General features: G+C 42.6%; 1 protein-coding gene across 1 annotated transcript in view; it reads left to right on the forward strand.

Moving 5' to 3' along the window:
• The window catches only part of LOC142251834 (uncharacterized), a 132,392-nt gene extending 119,629 nt beyond the window's left edge, over positions 1-12,763 (forward strand). The window contains exon 6 of the mRNA XM_075324881.1: positions 12,691-12,763. Coding sequence (XP_075180996.1) covers positions 12,691-12,763 — 73 coding nt within the window. The remainder of the gene's footprint in view (positions 1-12,690) is intronic.
• The last annotated feature ends 3,838 nt before the right edge of the window (positions 12,764-16,601 follow it).

The raw sequence follows: 16,601 nt of genomic DNA on the forward strand, positions 1-16,601 counted from the left end.
CATGCGAGGACTCGCACTAATCCCCCTGTGGCCACAGCCATTGTAGCTACTTATGATAAGTGGTATTCAAAATTGGCACATTATAACAGCATTGTGTTTAAATAGTACCTATCACCTAAAATCTAATTTTATCAAAAAAACTAAAAAATATAATATTAAGTATGTGTTTAGTTATTTTGGAGACATACTGAGTTTGAAAGCAGTCAGTATGTATGTGCAGGTAGAGGGATTGGAAGTGCATTGGGATATACTAGTGCTTTATTACAAGATTCTTCCCTGCCATTCTTTAGCTTCACAATCTATCATTGTCACATTGGTCTGTGATCTGATCAGAGTTTAATCTTCCCGACCAGGTCAAAGATAAGTGTGATAGTGATAGACAGGGAATGCAATTATATATTTATCGCTGGTAAGGGCAGTAGTGAGTGGCCTTCTGATAAGTTGTGGGAGATCACTGTTTAGTAAAGAGAGAAAGTAGGAACAGTTCCCATAGATGCAGCTCCCAAGGATATCACCCACTTAATTAGTAGGTGATTACTCACCAGCAGTCCACCGTCCTTCACCCATGGTAAATACAGTTAGGTCCAGAAATATTTGGACAGTGACACAAGTTTTGTTATTTTAGCTGTTTACAAAAACATGTTCAGAAATACAATTATATATATAATATGGGCTGAAAGTGCACACTCCCAGCTGCAATATGAGAGTTTTCACATCCAAATCGGAGAAAGGGTTTAGGAATCATAGCTCTGTAATGCATAGCCTCCTCTTTTTCAAGGGACCAAAAGTAATTGGACAAGGGACTCTAAGGGCTGCAATTAACTCTGAAGGCGTCTCCCTCGTTAACCTGTAATCAATGAAGTAGTTAAAAGGTCTGGGGTGGATTACAGGTGTGTGGTTTTGCATTTGGAAGCTGTTGCTGTGACAGGACAACATGCGGTCTAAGGAACTCTCAATTGAGGTGAAGCAGAACATCCTGAGGCTGAAAAAAAAGAAAAAATCCATCAGAGAGATAGCAGACATGCTTGGAGTAGCAAAATCAACAGTCGGGTACATTCTGAGAAAAAAGTAATTGACTGGTGAGCTTGGGAACTCAAAAATGCCTGGGCGTCCACGGATGACAACAGTGGTGGATGATCGCCGCATACTTTCTTTGGTGAAGAAGAACCCGTTCACAACATCAACTGAAGTCCAGAACACTCTCAGTGAAGTAGGTGTATCTGTCTCTAAGTCAACAGTAAAGTGAAGACTCCATGAAAGTAAATACAAAGGGTTCACATCTAGATGCAAACCATTCATGAATTCCAAAAATAGACAGGCCAGAGTTAAATTTGCTGAAAAACACCTCATGAAGCCAGCTCAGTTCTGGAAAAGTATTCTATGGACAGATGAGACAAAGATCAACCTGTACCAGAATGATGGGAAGAAAAAAGTTTGGAGAAGAAAGGGAACGGCACATGATCCAAGGCACACCACATCCTCTGTAAAACATGGTGGAGGCAACGTGATGGCATGGGCATGCATGGCTTTCAATGGCACTGGGTCACTTGTGCTTATTGATGACATAACAGCAGACAAGAGTAGCCGGATGAATTCTGAAGTGTACCGGGATATACTTTCAGCCCAGATTCAGCCAAATGCCGCAAAGTTGATCGGACGGCGCTTCATAGTACAGATGGACAATGACCCCAAGCATACAGCCAAAGCTACCCAGGAGTTCATGAGTGCAAAAAAGTGGAACATTCTGCAATGGCCAAGTCAATCACCAGATCTTAACCCAATTGAGCATGCATTTCACTTGCTCAAATCCAGACTTAAGACGGAAAGACCCACAAACAAGCAAGACCTGAAGGCTGCGGCTGTAAAGACCTGGCAAAGCATTAAGAAGGAGGAAACCCAGCGTTTGGTGATGTCCATGGGTTCCAGACTTAAGGCATTGATTGCATCCAAAGGATTCGCAACAAAATATTGAAAATAAAAATATTTTGTTTGGGTTTGGTTTATTTGTCCAATTACTTTTGACCTCCTAAAATGTGGAGTGTTTGTAAAGAAATGTGTACAATTCCTACAATTTCTATCAGATATTTTTTGTTCAAACCTTCAAATTAAATGTTACAATCTGCACTTGAATTCTGTTGTAGAGATTTCATTTCAAATCCAATGTGGTGGCATGCAGAGCCCAACTCGCGAAAATTATGTCACTGTCCAAATATTTCTGGACCTAACTGTATATTATTATTATTTCCCTGCTGCTCTGCAAATTTGCAATTTATCACTATCAGACTGGTATTTTGCTATGATCAGAGCATTTTCACTACTATTAGTGCAGAGACCAGCAGGAAAACATCTAATATATAAAACTCAGTGAGTGTATGTATGTAAGTATGTCCGCTAAAGGAAACCGCATCATCACATTTGCAATCACGAATTTTTGCACAGACAACTCATTTGACTCAGGAAACGTCATAGACTATGTTTTGAGGGGAAAAGTTAACCATGCGCTTTATAGTTATTTGTCAACAAACCTGCTTACATTAAAGTCAATGGAGCTGGGAGCCACAGGTCATTAATAGAGTTGAGCGATGTTCGATTAGAACGGTTCGCCCGTTTCAAATTCAAGTGATTTTGGTCGGTGTTCGAGTCGTTTGACGAACTCGAACGATTTGCTTCAAGTTCGGCTGTTCAAGTTACCGTTCGATAACGGCTCGATCACCAAAAAGCATAGCTAGTTACTAGCTGGCTTTTCACTGTAATAGTGTCAGTCACTGTTAATAATGATGTTATCAAAATTCAGCGTATAGTGTGTGGGGGAACGGGGTTTAGATCAATGCTGCTGAGTACTGAAAGAATGGCGATCGCCATTTTTTTTTTCCTAACTGCGCGTACAGTGGGGCGGGCCAGGCTTTTAGCCAATCACAGACACACACACAGCGAAGTGGATTTTTACCAGACAAACAAGGCCAGCACTGTGCTTGTCACATGTCCTTGCCCTATAAGACCCGGCCATTTTCCCCTTCGCCGCCATTATCTCTCTGCTGCAGGTGGGTGACCGTCACCGCTTCCGCTCCCGCTGCTGCTGCTGTGTGCGCTATAGACTTACAGTGCAATCTACACATCGCTTTAGGGATTAGGGACTACTTGTAATTTCAGCCCTTTTCAGGGCTACATTAAAGCCGTTCATAGCCATTGTTGCTAGGCAGGTCTGTGCCAGCGCTGTGCAGGGGTTTATATCACAGTGTCTGGCTAAATTAGCTCAGGCAATTCCTTGGGGCATAGTTTCATTGTCAGGGATAGAAAGTGAGGCTTCCTCTGCTGAAAAGCTAGCTACAGCACCTGTGCATTGTCCACCACCTGTCCATTTTTGCTACATAATTTTAATTGCAAAAAGTGCTGCCATATTTAGGGCAATACTCTCATTGTCTGGGGTACTACGTTAGGGTTCCTCTGCTGACAATTTAGCTATACCACCTCTTCATTGTCCACCACCTGTCCATTTTTGCTACGCAGTTTTAATTGCAAAAAGTGCTGCCCCTTTTAAGGCCATAGTTTCATTGTCTGGGATAATCAGTGTTGGTTCTTCAGCTGTCATTAAAGCTGGACCACCTGTGCATTGTACACCACCTGTCCATTTTTGCTGCGCCATTTTAAGTGCAACAAACAGTGTCCAATTTGTTCACAAACAAAATGAGTGGCAAAAGGCCAGATGCTGGTGAATAGGGGAACAAGGGGAACAGGTGTGTTGGAAAGGGAAAAAAGTTTGTGTCTGTGGGGTAGGTGGTAAAGCACAGTAACATCTGCTGAAGAAAGGCCATCTTCCAGCAAAAGTAAGATGTCTACTACTTTTTGTGGACAATCTGATAGGATCCCTTTGTTATCAAAAGGAACATTTCTACCAAAGGTAGATGAGGCACAAAAACAGCAGATGCTTGAATGGATCGCAAGTGCTCCATCAATTGGCCTCTCCTCCACCTCAACTTCAACATCCCAAAGACTCCAGACCTCTGAGTTGTCATCTCAATCGCACTTGCTTTCTACCAGCTCTCAAGTCTCCACCCGCCCTGCAGAGGATGGGGTAACAGAGATGGTTGAGTCTGCAGAGCGGTTCAGTCACACTATAGCCTGGGAATCAGAGGTCTGCTCCCAAGCTACAGTGACTACAGACAAGGAAATGATCTGCAGTGATGACCATAAGCTTTGTGAGTCAGATTCAGGCCCTGATGAAGAAGTTTCTAAGCATAATGTAGACCCTCATTCCCAAACTGTAACACCTCTTGGTGGCGAGAATAAGGAACATGCTGATGATGATGAGACTCAGATACCTGATTGGAATGACAACTTAACTATTCAGTCAGGGCAGGAAGAGGTTGGCTCTGAGGACGAGGGGAGTGCAAACACACAGGGTGATGATGAGGTTGTAGATCTCACTTACTTTCAACCCACAGTCAGGCACTCAATGAGGTCAGCTGAGGCAGTGGAGGAGGATGTGACTGATGACGAGGTTAGCTTGCGCCTTCCTGGAAAGAGACGGAGTACTGGAAGCACGTCAACAACTGCATCCTCACACACAATTCTGCCTCTGAGCACAAGTAGTCGGGGTGGCTCTGCAGGTTGCATGGGCTCTAAGAATTTGCCTAGCCTGGGCCTTTTTTGACATCACATAGGATCTCCCAACTCATGTCATCTGTAAGATTTGTCGCCAATCTCTAAATAGAGGCCAAAACCTCACTAGTTTTACTACTTTATGCATGAACCATCACATGGATATGAAGCATAAGTCCCAGTGGGAAGCTCACTGTGCTACAATGTGGCCTAGCGGAGCGGGCCAACCACCGTCTGCCCCTTCAAGTGCATCCGCACGCTCTTCATCCTCTGTGACTGTGGGGACAGCAGTCACACATGCTTTTCAACGCAGACCTTCCACCTCTTTAACCACAACAGGCAGTGTGATTGGTAGGTTGCCAGTTGTTTTGGAAGTGGAAACAGCTGCAGGTGTTCAGCTCTCTCAGACATCGAGAGCACCACCTTTGGATGAAGGCAACATTATGTCTCCGCCTGCATTTTCCTCACAGACCAGCAGTTTTCCAAGGACACCCTACTCAACGCCGTCTCAGCACAGCAGCCAGCCCTTGGTCCCTCAGATGTGGACAAGTAAAAGACCATTTCCTCCTAGCCATGACAAAGCTAAGAGGTTGACTTTCACCCTCTGCAGGCTGTTGGCTACAGAAATGCTGCCTTTTCGCCTAGTGGACACACAGGATTTTCGAAACCTTATGTCCGTCGCAGTGCCCCAATACCAGATGCCCAGTCGCCACTACTTCTCCAAGAAAGATGTGCTTGCGCTACATCAGCATGTCGCACACAACATCACCGTTTTCTTGAGAAACTCTGTGTGTGACAGGGTGCATTTCACCACAGATACTTGGACCAGTAAGCATGGACAGGGGCGTTACATGTCACTGACTGGGCACTGGGTAACTATGGTGAGAGATGGAGAAGGGTCTGCTGACCAAGTCTTGCTGTCCCCACGAGTTTTGCGTCAATCATCTGTATGTCCAAGTTCCTCCACTGCTTTGCCCTCCTCAACCTCGTCTCGGTCCTCCACCTCCGCCAAAAGCCTGTCTGGTCAGGCCACCTGCGTTGTAACTGTGCACACCTCCTTACTATGCTGGAAGCAGAGCTCAATGGCATCAGGCGGTCTTTACGTTGAAATGTCTGGGAAATGTGAGTCACACAGCTGAGGAGTTGTGGTCAGCTCTGGAGACCGAGTTTCAGAAATGGTTGTCTCCACTCAACTTGCAGCCAGGGAAGGCCGTGTGCGATAATGCTGCAAACCTGGGTGCGGCCCTTTGCTGAGGCAAGGTGACGCACGTGCCTTGTATGGATCACGTGTTGAACCATGTTGTCCATCAATTTTTAACCCACTTTCCTGGCCTAGATGGGCTTCTGCACAAGGCACGGTCACTATGTGCTCACTTCCGCCGTTCACACTGCGCAGCTGACCGACTTGCATCGCTCCAGAAGTCTTTCGGCCTGCCGGTTCATTGCCTCAAATGCGATGTGTCGACACGCTGGAATTCGGCTCTCCACATGTTACGGCGACTGTGGCAGCACCGCCGAGCACTGGTGCAATACGTTATGACGTATAGCCTGGGCTAACGAGATGCAGAAGTGGGGCAGATCATGCTGCTGGAGTGGTCTCAGATCAAGGACCTATGCACCCTTCTGCACAGTTTCGACATGGCAACGAAGATGTTTAGCGCTCACAATGCCAATTATCAGCATGACAATTCCAGTCATTTACATGCTGGAGCACACTCAAGACAGTATTCGGAGTCAGGTGGTGGGACAAGAGGAAGGGGAGGAAGTACAGGAGGATTCATATGTGGAAAAGATAACAAGATCTACAAGGTCCAGACAGTCAGCATTACCAAGTAGCAGGCATGGAACGGTGGGGGAGAGGGATTAACAAGGGCACATGGTAGCAGCCAAACTGTTGCGGAAGGTGCAGGAGCCCAGGAAGAAATGGAGGACGATCTGGTGATGGGCGTGGAAGACTCAGCAGATGAGGGAGACCTTGATCACATTTCGGTTGTTCGAAGGTTGAGGGGAGAGGTCAGAGGAAGGAAGCATGGTTATCACCTTGCCGCCACCAACGCAGCAAGGACTTGGTCCTCCTGGATGCGCAAGACACATGAGCGCCTTCTTGCTGCACTACCTACAACATGACCCTCGGATTGTCCGAATTAGAAGTAATGCTGATTACTGTGTTGCCACACTCTTAGATCCCCGTTACAAATCAAAATTTGCCGAAATAATTCCAGCCATAGAAAGGGACGCACGTATGCAGGAGTATCAGCAGAAGCTGTTATGAAATCTTAGCTCGGCTTTTCCACTAAACACCAGTGGTGCACAGAGTGAATCTCACAGTTCTAACTTAGCAACCATGGGACTATTGAGTCATCATCAGTCAAACCATACAGCAACACCGTATCTGGTGGTAACAGCAATTTTATGGAATCGTTTCAATAATTTTTTTAGACCATCCTTTGCAAGGCCACAAGGCACAAGAAGTCTGATACATAGTCAACTCCTGGAGAGGATGATACAGGAGTATCTGCAAATGAATATCGATGCCATCACTCTGTAACTGGAGCCTTGCTCATTTTGGGCTTCCAATCTGGAAAAATGGCCGGAGCTCTCCACTTATGCCTTGGAGATCTTGTCGTGTCCCACAGCGAGCATTCTCTCGGAACATGTCTTCAGTGCTGCTGGGTGTGTGCTGACAGATAAGCGCACGTGTCTGTCCACTGACAATGTGGACAGACTAACGTTCATCAAGATGAACAAGTCATGGATCTGCAAGGACTTTTCTACCCCTGTGTCATCCTGGGAAGAGTAAATGCTTATGGATTTGGATTGTGCTTCACACTAATTAACATGTCAAGTTGGCAACTGGGGGACAACTGATGCCACTTAATTGGTGTATGTGGCCCAATTTTTGGAAAAAAGGGAGTCTCTGGTTGGAGTCCCCTTGCTGTTTTTTACATGATTTTAGAAGGGCATGACATGTCTATATCTGTGTCTCCTCCTCCTTTAATTCGTCCAGCTCTTTTGTTTTCACATGAGTATATGTACTTGTCACTTTTCCATGTGTTTGTGGTGTCTTTTGAGTTGTTTGTCACCTTTTGGACACCTTAGAAGGTGTTTTCTATGTGTTTGTATGTGTTTGTGTTTGCCTCCCATTGTTTTCATTGGGGGTTGAACGTTCTTCGAACTGAGCCGCCGTTCGACGAACCGAACTGAACTCGAACACTAGGGGGGTGGCTCATCTCTAGTCATTAATAGCACCTCTGATCACTTGCTATAGGCAACAAAGGACATTCTTAGTATAAGAAGCTTCTGTGTGAGGGAATATGATTTCAGTGGAGAGACAGCTAGAGAGAGACAGAGAGAGACAGACAGAAAGATGGCGACAGAGGCAGACAAACAGAGAGAGAGAGACTGATAGAGAGAGTGACAAAGAGAGAGACAGAGAGAGAGAGACAGACAGAGAGATAGACAGAGAGACAGAGAGAGATGGATAGAGAGTTAGACAGAGACAGACAGAGAAACAGAGAGAGACACAGAGAAAGAGAAACAGAGAGACAGACAGAGCGATAGCGAGAGACACAGAGATTGGAGGTGTCAGCACAATGCGGGGGATAGGGTTCTCCAAAAATACACAACCCACTGAAATCTCAAGTGCCAGACACCAAGAGCACAGCCGCCATACACACGGGTAGTGGGGCCCTGAAAGCTTCAAGCCAAGGGGTCACAACTGCCAGACAATTTGTGCACGGAGGCAGGGCTCCAGACTTACCATGTGACACTGGTGGGAGCGGGACCTGAACGGGCTCACCCCATAGAGACTGCAGTGCCTAGAGACTTTGGTTTACCATCTGTGTGAGTGTCTGCTCATTACACCTGATCCAGCACCACGACTACCACAGTGAGTAATCTGACCCCTGCACCATGCTTTCCAAGGCCAAGCCACCCATTCACCAAATCCCCACTATCTGGGGCCTTCCCTACCTGAGGAGGGACTGATACCTGGCTTCCCCACACCATCTGCCCCGGTACACCCTTCGGCAGCGGTGATACTCCCCTTTACTGCAACCCGCAGGTGGCGTCACGAACATTCATCGCCTGTAAATATCCCCTTACATTTGAAGTGACCGCAAGCCCCCGGGTCCGGAGACCCTTGTGCCACAGCAACCCCGGATCTGAGCAGTTCAATATATATATATATTACGCACTACAATGACAAATTAAATATTGTCTTGTGACCAGTGCCCTACCGCCCCCACTTCTCTGCTGGAGATTGATGGGGTTACAATGTGTTGTATTTGTATAAACTGCCTTGCACTAATGTATATTCCTCCTGTAATACGGCCGGCTGCCTCCAGAGGTCATAGGTCTCGAGTCCCTCTCAGAGAATAGATGGACTAGGAGATGACAGGGTAGCAGAAGTTAATTAGGGAGGGACGGTCCCCAGGATAAGAGGGGATATAAAGCAGGAGTTGTGCAGGCCAGGGCACATAGGGAAATGCTGTTGTAGTGGAAAGAACAAAAAAGAGAGGTCCAGGAGGGTCAGAAGAAACTAAGGGGAGTGCATTGGGTGGAGGTGACAGCAGTAGAATAGAAACAAGATAGAAAGCAAAAGAAAGAGAGAGAAGCAAAGATACCTCAAGGGGGCTTAACTACAGAGGAGTATAAGTGCAGTGGGTCATGGAGACGTAAAAGAGAAATTGGTTAGCTTCTACTTTAGGCTGGCACCTGCTAGTACTTCAGGGAACGCAGTTGCGGTGAAAGAGCAAGAGTGTCTGTCCGTCCAGAGTGTCAGGCCACAAGAACCGCTGTCATGGTGAATGAGTGGGTCCAAAACTGCAGGATAAGTTGCCCTATTACGGCCGTACCTGCAGAGCCGAGCCGGATACAGAAGTTGATGATGACAAGTCTGCTGTAAAGAAATTTAAATTGTCTGCCGGCAAGTTGCTAAGTAAAGTTATGCAAGTATTACCGGGTGTCTGCTTAATCCCGACTGAGGAGGGCACAAGGCCCGTAGAAGTGAACAGAACCCAGAAGAACGGCAGCTGAAAGGTATCACCTCCACACCACTTTCCATCTACACCACTCCGCCCTCTGTGTCTGTACTGTGCTGAGGTGGGTTGAAGTCCATAGCCCTCGCCCACGACTGCCCTTCTTCGGCACTTTGCAGTCGTATGGTAATTTTGCTCTGTTTAAATATATCAAGAAAATTATATTAAGAAATGTGGAATTTTTTTGTTTCTATGAGTCAATAACATGAACACATGTACTCCATTTACAGACTCAAGTGGTTCACTTACTATATGTTTCATTGCAACTGTCTAACCCACCTGCATCTCAAATATTTCCTTTAACGCAATACATTCTAGATGGTGACATATAGCAGTAATGCCGTTCCTAAATAACTATGGAAAGGTTACAGAATTCCTAGTCTCAGCACAAACATATGAGACTAAATGGCCTTATTTAATTTTTGACCTAATGAAGATGAATTAGATCTTTCAGCCTTCGTTGAATGAAAATTGTGTTTACACTGTAAAAGCTTATTAAGTTTACATGGACTTTACTAATCCAGAAAGCATGATTAATGTAGATATAGAAAATGCATACACTATCATATATGTGTAATATTTTGTGTTTTTTTTATATTTATAAATCCCTAATTCTTCTCTGTTTTTAATGGAGTGGAAGATTTACATCAGAAAATGTAAATCCGATTGTGAAGAGCAGAGCGATGAGGAGCAATGTATAAACATTGTATCTCATATACAGATGATATATTATTTTTCTGCTTTGTTGATTTTAATTAAATACAGGAAAGGGATTATTTTGCGTATTTAGATTGACATAAAATGTAATTACACCTGCATATTATATCACTTTCATAATCTGTTTCTTCAACATTACGTTGAGCAGACATGCAGGTATTAATAGTAATGTGCAAAGATAAGCTGTTTTTTATTAGATTCTTCCTTTGAACCTACATTTCCTTTTTGTAGCAAACTTATATTCTTTATGCTTTTCTTGCAAGTTTATTTCTTGGCTAAAAGTTTTTTTTATGCACAACAATCATGATGACCTTTAATTAAAGGGAAGTTGATAGACCTCCCATGACCCCCAAAGTGCAATCATGCATTTCTTTTTATGTTTACATCTTTCCTTTCAAAAGCTCTTTATGGCACGTTAAGTATTTGGTTGCAGAATGTTCTACACCTCTTGACAGAAGACATGCAACTCAAAAATGTATGTTTTTGATACTTTTTTCATAGATTTTTTGATGGATTTTTTTTATTTATTTCAATGGTGACAAACTCAGGCAAAGACGCTGAAAGAATTGACATGCTGCAAATTATTTTCTGCATCAAATCTGCAGAATTTACTGCATTCATTTACAAAACTTGTACAAACATAGTAAATACTGCAGAGTGACACTCTTTTTGGCTAAAACTATCAAACAAAGCACATGGCCATTACTGTTGTGCATAGACCTATGGGTTCTACGGACCTTTAATTATGTCTGTATTGATTCACATGTCTCTTGCAGTGAGGCTAATCTGATGACACTATACTATACACCACTTATACATATAGCTAGTATATCATAATTTTGCATTATATCGGCAACTGCCTTGATTATTTATGATATTTTCACATATTGACATATTATCCACTGGTGATTACCACTCTATAGTTTCTGTACCCCTGTTTTGACAGTAATTCTGAGTATCTCACCTGTGACCTCCTTTTTATCCTATCATGGCAAATCTCTTTGGGGCAGTCCTACTCTAAATTATTTCATATAAAATGTGTCATATGGCCTCACATATGAAAAAAGTGCTACTAAGAACAGTTCTACTTTTTTCATATGTGAGGCCGTATGACGCATTTAAATCAAAATAATTTAGAGTAGGACTGCCCCAAAGAGATTTGCCGTGACGTGACGGGGTAGCTCAAGAAAATTGCAATTTTTTGCCAAAAAGCTCAAATTATAATAATAAGTACAGTTTGGGATTTTTAGTGCTGTAGTGCACATGCAGTGCTGGCTATCTTGTTTTTTCTTCATTGAATTGGTCAGTGGCTGACTCCCACCTTGCCGTGCACCCAAATTTGGGCTGTATTCCACCTGTCTTGATTTTGGCAATAGGTGGCTGTTCACATTCAGTCATCAAGCCCTGTCCACAGGCTATTTATGGGCCTGTCCCGCCCACAGCCATGATTCTGTCATGGGTACGGGATTGAAAAGCACCAGGTAAGTGCTGCTAAGAACAGTTCTACTTTTTTCATATGTGAGGCAGTATGGCACATTTAAATAAAAATAATTAGTAATAGAATAGGACCGCCCCAAAGAGATTTGCCGTGACGTGGCAGGGTGGCTCAAGAAATTGCAATTATTTTGCTTAAAATCTTAAATTTTAATAATGAGTACAGTTTGGAATTTTTAGTGCAGTAGTGCACATTTAGTGCTGGCTATCTTGTTTTTTTCTATATTGGAAATCAAGCCTGTCGTGACTGCAAACTGTGAACGTGACCGCCTCTGTGTGCAGCTCCATGGTTTCATCCACATTGCGGACAGGTATGGAAGTCTCCTTTACATTACTTGCATTATTCTGGTCTGTAAAATGGATCAAAGAAGTAAATGATACCTGTTCACGTGGAAAATCGGCTATGTCTGCGGCACATTGGCTATAGGTGTGCTTTCCATATGTGGTCATACACGATGTATATAGAGAGCACACGGACAGATTACAATGGATTTAATTTGGAAAATAATGTCTCCCTGCATCATTGGGAATATGGTATGTGATGCTCATTGTTATAACTACATGGGTGCCACTTATAATAGAAACAATAAGAACTTCAATTGTCTTCACAGATCTTCTTTAGGAAAGAATAATTTAGCATTTAGAATAAATTAATTGAGAGATGTGAATCTTAAAGCATTTGGACACATAGAGTGTACCCAATGATTAGAATCATCACAGCACTGAGAACAGAGGAGTCCTGATCAATGGGCCGTTGCTAATAATGCAGTTTGTTTGGAAGATGTAATTTTCTACATGTAATTACATAATACTTCATATAACTTTACATTTATTCCACTAGAATTCTGCTGGCGGAGGCAGCTTTTCTGGCAAATCCTTTGATTAAGAATAAAGCAGTTCCTTCAAAAGTGTAATATGCGGGGGGAACAGCAAGCATATTATCAACTGCCATTTCTGTGCTATGAGATGCATTACACCTAAATGCAATATAAATGCAAATACTAACACATAGTTACTTTTGACTAATGGGAAGGTACTCATCCAGATGGCATATTAAGACGTAAGACCACAGGGTGATACCTACAAAGAACACATACTCTCAAAATAAATTTAACTTAGAAAAAGTAATTAACATGAAATGAGACAGTTATTTTCACTTAAGACTGCTGTTCTGTAGAAAATCTGAGAGATGATTTTGTGTATAAATATGAAGCTTTGTAGAGAGGAACAGTATATTTTGACAGGGAGAAGACAAACACTTGCTCAGTGATGAACCGATACAAGAAAGAAAAAATGGTGCAGGTGCCAAATTTCTGCCCTTTAGGGGTAAAGCGTCACGGCAAGACGCACGTGTGCGTGCAGTAAAAACATCTACAAGATTACTATAAAGTGGTAAGATATTGTCTTTTAAAAAATGCAACTTTAAAATATTAGAAAAATATGCTTATGTTTAAAAACAGCTTTCAATTAAGAGCAAGCCACATAACCAGAAAAATATACCATATGAGTGGGCTGATACACAGTGGTCAAGGGGCAGACATATCATCGACGTAACGTGCGCATCCACTCAGGAGCCCAATAGGTCAGGGGGGCTACTACCACCTCCAAGGCTACTGGAATTGTGAATATGATGAGGTTTTGGACAACAAATAGCCTATATAATGTTCTTGCACGGGGACCCTGTTCTGTTTGTGTCCGCCACTACAGTGGTTTATAGACTGTCCAATGTTATGCATTGATATTCCTTCTCTATAATGCCTTACACAGTCCATGCTTCTGAATTTTTTTGTGCTGCATTGGATACGCAAACATTATTAATGTAAAGGCTATGGACACCTTTGATTTCATATGTTAATGCTTACCTTGAGTTTAAAGAGGACACATCACCAGGATTTTTATATTAAAGTAAAGCCAGTGCTATACTGGTGCTAGCATGCTGATTCTATACATACCTTTAGTTGTGAGGTCGGATGTATACTTTCTGAAATATAGGCAAGTAAAATTTGTGGAATGCACTGGTATTTGCTTCATAGCAACTACAGAATATTTAATAGGTGGGTCAGGTTTTGCTAGTTATTCCCGCCCCTGTCTGCCTGATTGTCCTTTCTCTTCCTGTCTGTGTTATTACAGGGGGAGGAGGGAGGGAGGAAGAACAGGAAAAAAAGAGCAGGCAGGCAGAAGGGGCGGGAATTATCAAATCCCACTTATTAGATATTCTGTAGCTGCTATTAATCAAATAGCAGTGAATTTCACAAACTTTAATTGCCTATATTTCAGAAAGTAGATATCCGATCTTACAACTAAAGGTATGTATAGAATCAGCGCCAGTATAGCACTGGATTTAGTTTATATATGAAAATCCTGGTGGTTGATCCTCTTTAAAGAAGCATTCCCATGAAGTTGTGTATTCCCTACAACGAAGCTCCATAGGCTTACATTGTAAAAATGAGTTCTCACTCATAAAAAAAATCCAGTGTGGTCTGGCAAGTCAGAACTTCAGTCTTGTGATTAAGAAGAAGACTTAAGCAGTGCTGGAAAGGGGAGAAGATGGCGATTGCTGAGTATATTAACACATCTACACAACAGTACATGTATATTTAGAAAGGTTTAGGGAAAAAAATAGCATGGATGTACTTCCTTTAATAACTGCACTAAGTTACATGCTGCTATCTTCATTAATTAATTTATTTTTAGACACTATTATATATATAGTTTGGTATCGACTCCTAGTGTTGTTTCTCACTTACCTGGTACACCCATTTCTTTCCCATGGTTGATGTATGTAACATTTTTCCCCTTTCTCCTGGCATGTGCGCTTTCCTCTCAGTTTGCATTCTGCAGAATATGGGGTATTTTTCTGAAACATTCCTAGTTTACACCGTCTAAGGCCTCCTTCATACGTCTATGTAAAACACATACGTGAAAAAAATTAATCAGTTTTCATTATTGTTTTCATGGATGACTAAAAAATTACGAAACTTCTCCAATACTTTACAATATTAAACGAGTACATGACGCAGGTCTCATCCATTTGCTCCACATTTTTCATGTACTCATAGACTTGTAATGGCCTTTGACCTCTGTGTTGCCGGAAAAAAAACCCAGATAACTGTCCGTGTGTTCTGCAGAGATACATGGTCTATGTAAAAACACAGACATGTAAAGATCACCATAGACTATAATGGATATGTGCGGTATCTGTGAAAAAAAAATCTGCCACATGTGCTAGAAACGTGAAAGAGACATAATACAGTTTTATCTTTATATATATACTAGAAGGTGGCCCGATTCTAACGCATCGGGTATTCTAGAATTTATTGTGTAGTTATTGTATGATTTTTGTTATATATATATATATATATATATATATATATACAGTTAGGTCCAGAAATATTTGGACAGTGACACAATTTTCGCGAGTTGGGCTCTGCATGCCACCACATTGGATTTGAAATGAAATCTCTACAACAGATTTCAAGTGCAGATTGTAACGTTTAATTTGAAGGTTTGAACAAAAATATCTGATAGAAATTGTAGGAATTGTACACATTTCTTTACAAACACTCCACATTTTAGGAGGTCAAAAGTAATTGGACAAATAAACCAAACACAAAAAAAATATTTTTATTTTCAATATTTTGTTGCGAATCCTTTGGAGGCAATCACTGCCTTAAGTCTGGAACCCATGGACATCACCAAATGCTGGGTTTCCTCCTTCTTAATGCTTTGCCAGGCCTTTACAGCCGCAGCCTTCAGGTCTTGCTTGTTTGTGGGTCTTTCCGTCTTAAGCCTGGATTTGAGCAAGTAAAATGCATGCTCAATTGGGTTAAGATCTGGTGATTGACTTGGCCATTGCAGAATGTTCCACTTTTTTGCACTCATGAACTCCTGGGTAGCTTTGGCTGTATGCTTGGGGTCATTGTCCATCTGTACTATGAAGCGCCGTCCGATCAACTTTGCGGCATTTGGCTGAATCTGGGCTGAAAGTATATCCCGGTACACTTCAGAATTCATCCAGCTACTCTTGTCTGCTGTTATGTCATCAATAAACACAAGTGACCCAGTGCCATTGAAAGCCATGCATGCCCATGCCATCACGTTGCCTCCACCATGTTTTACAGAGGATGTGGTGTGCCTTGGATCATGTGCCGTTCCCTTTCTTTTCCAAACTTTTTTCTTCCCATCATTCTGGTACAGGTTGATCTTGGTCTCATCTGTCCATAGAATACTTTTCCAGAACTGAGCTGGCTTCATGAGGTGTTTTTCAGCAAATTTAACTCTGGCCTGTCTATTTTTGGAATTGATGAATGGTTTGCATCTAGATGTGAACCCTTTGTATTTACTTTCATGGAGTCTTCTCTTTACTGTTGACTTAGAGACAGATACACCTACTTCACTGAGAGTGTTCTGGACTTCAGTTGATGTTGTGAACGGGTTCTTCTTCACCAAAGAAAGTATGCGGCGATCATCCACCACTGTTGTCATCCATGGACGCCCAGGCCTTTTTGAGTTCCCAAGCTCACCAGTCAATTCCTTTTTTCTCACAATGTACCCGACTGTTGATTTTGCTACTCCAAGCATGTCTGCTATCTCTCTGATGGATTTTTTCTTTTTTTCCAGCCTCAGGATGTTCTGCTTCACCTCAATTGAGAGTTCCTTAGACCGCATGTTGTCTGGTCACAGCAACAGCTTCCAAATGCAAAACCACACACCTGTAATCAACCCCAGACCTTTTAACTACTTCATTGATTA

This window comes from Anomaloglossus baeobatrachus, chromosome 9, assembly GCF_048569485.1.
Source record: "Anomaloglossus baeobatrachus isolate aAnoBae1 chromosome 9, aAnoBae1.hap1, whole genome shotgun sequence".
Taxonomy (NCBI): domain Eukaryota; kingdom Metazoa; phylum Chordata; class Amphibia; order Anura; family Aromobatidae; genus Anomaloglossus; species Anomaloglossus baeobatrachus.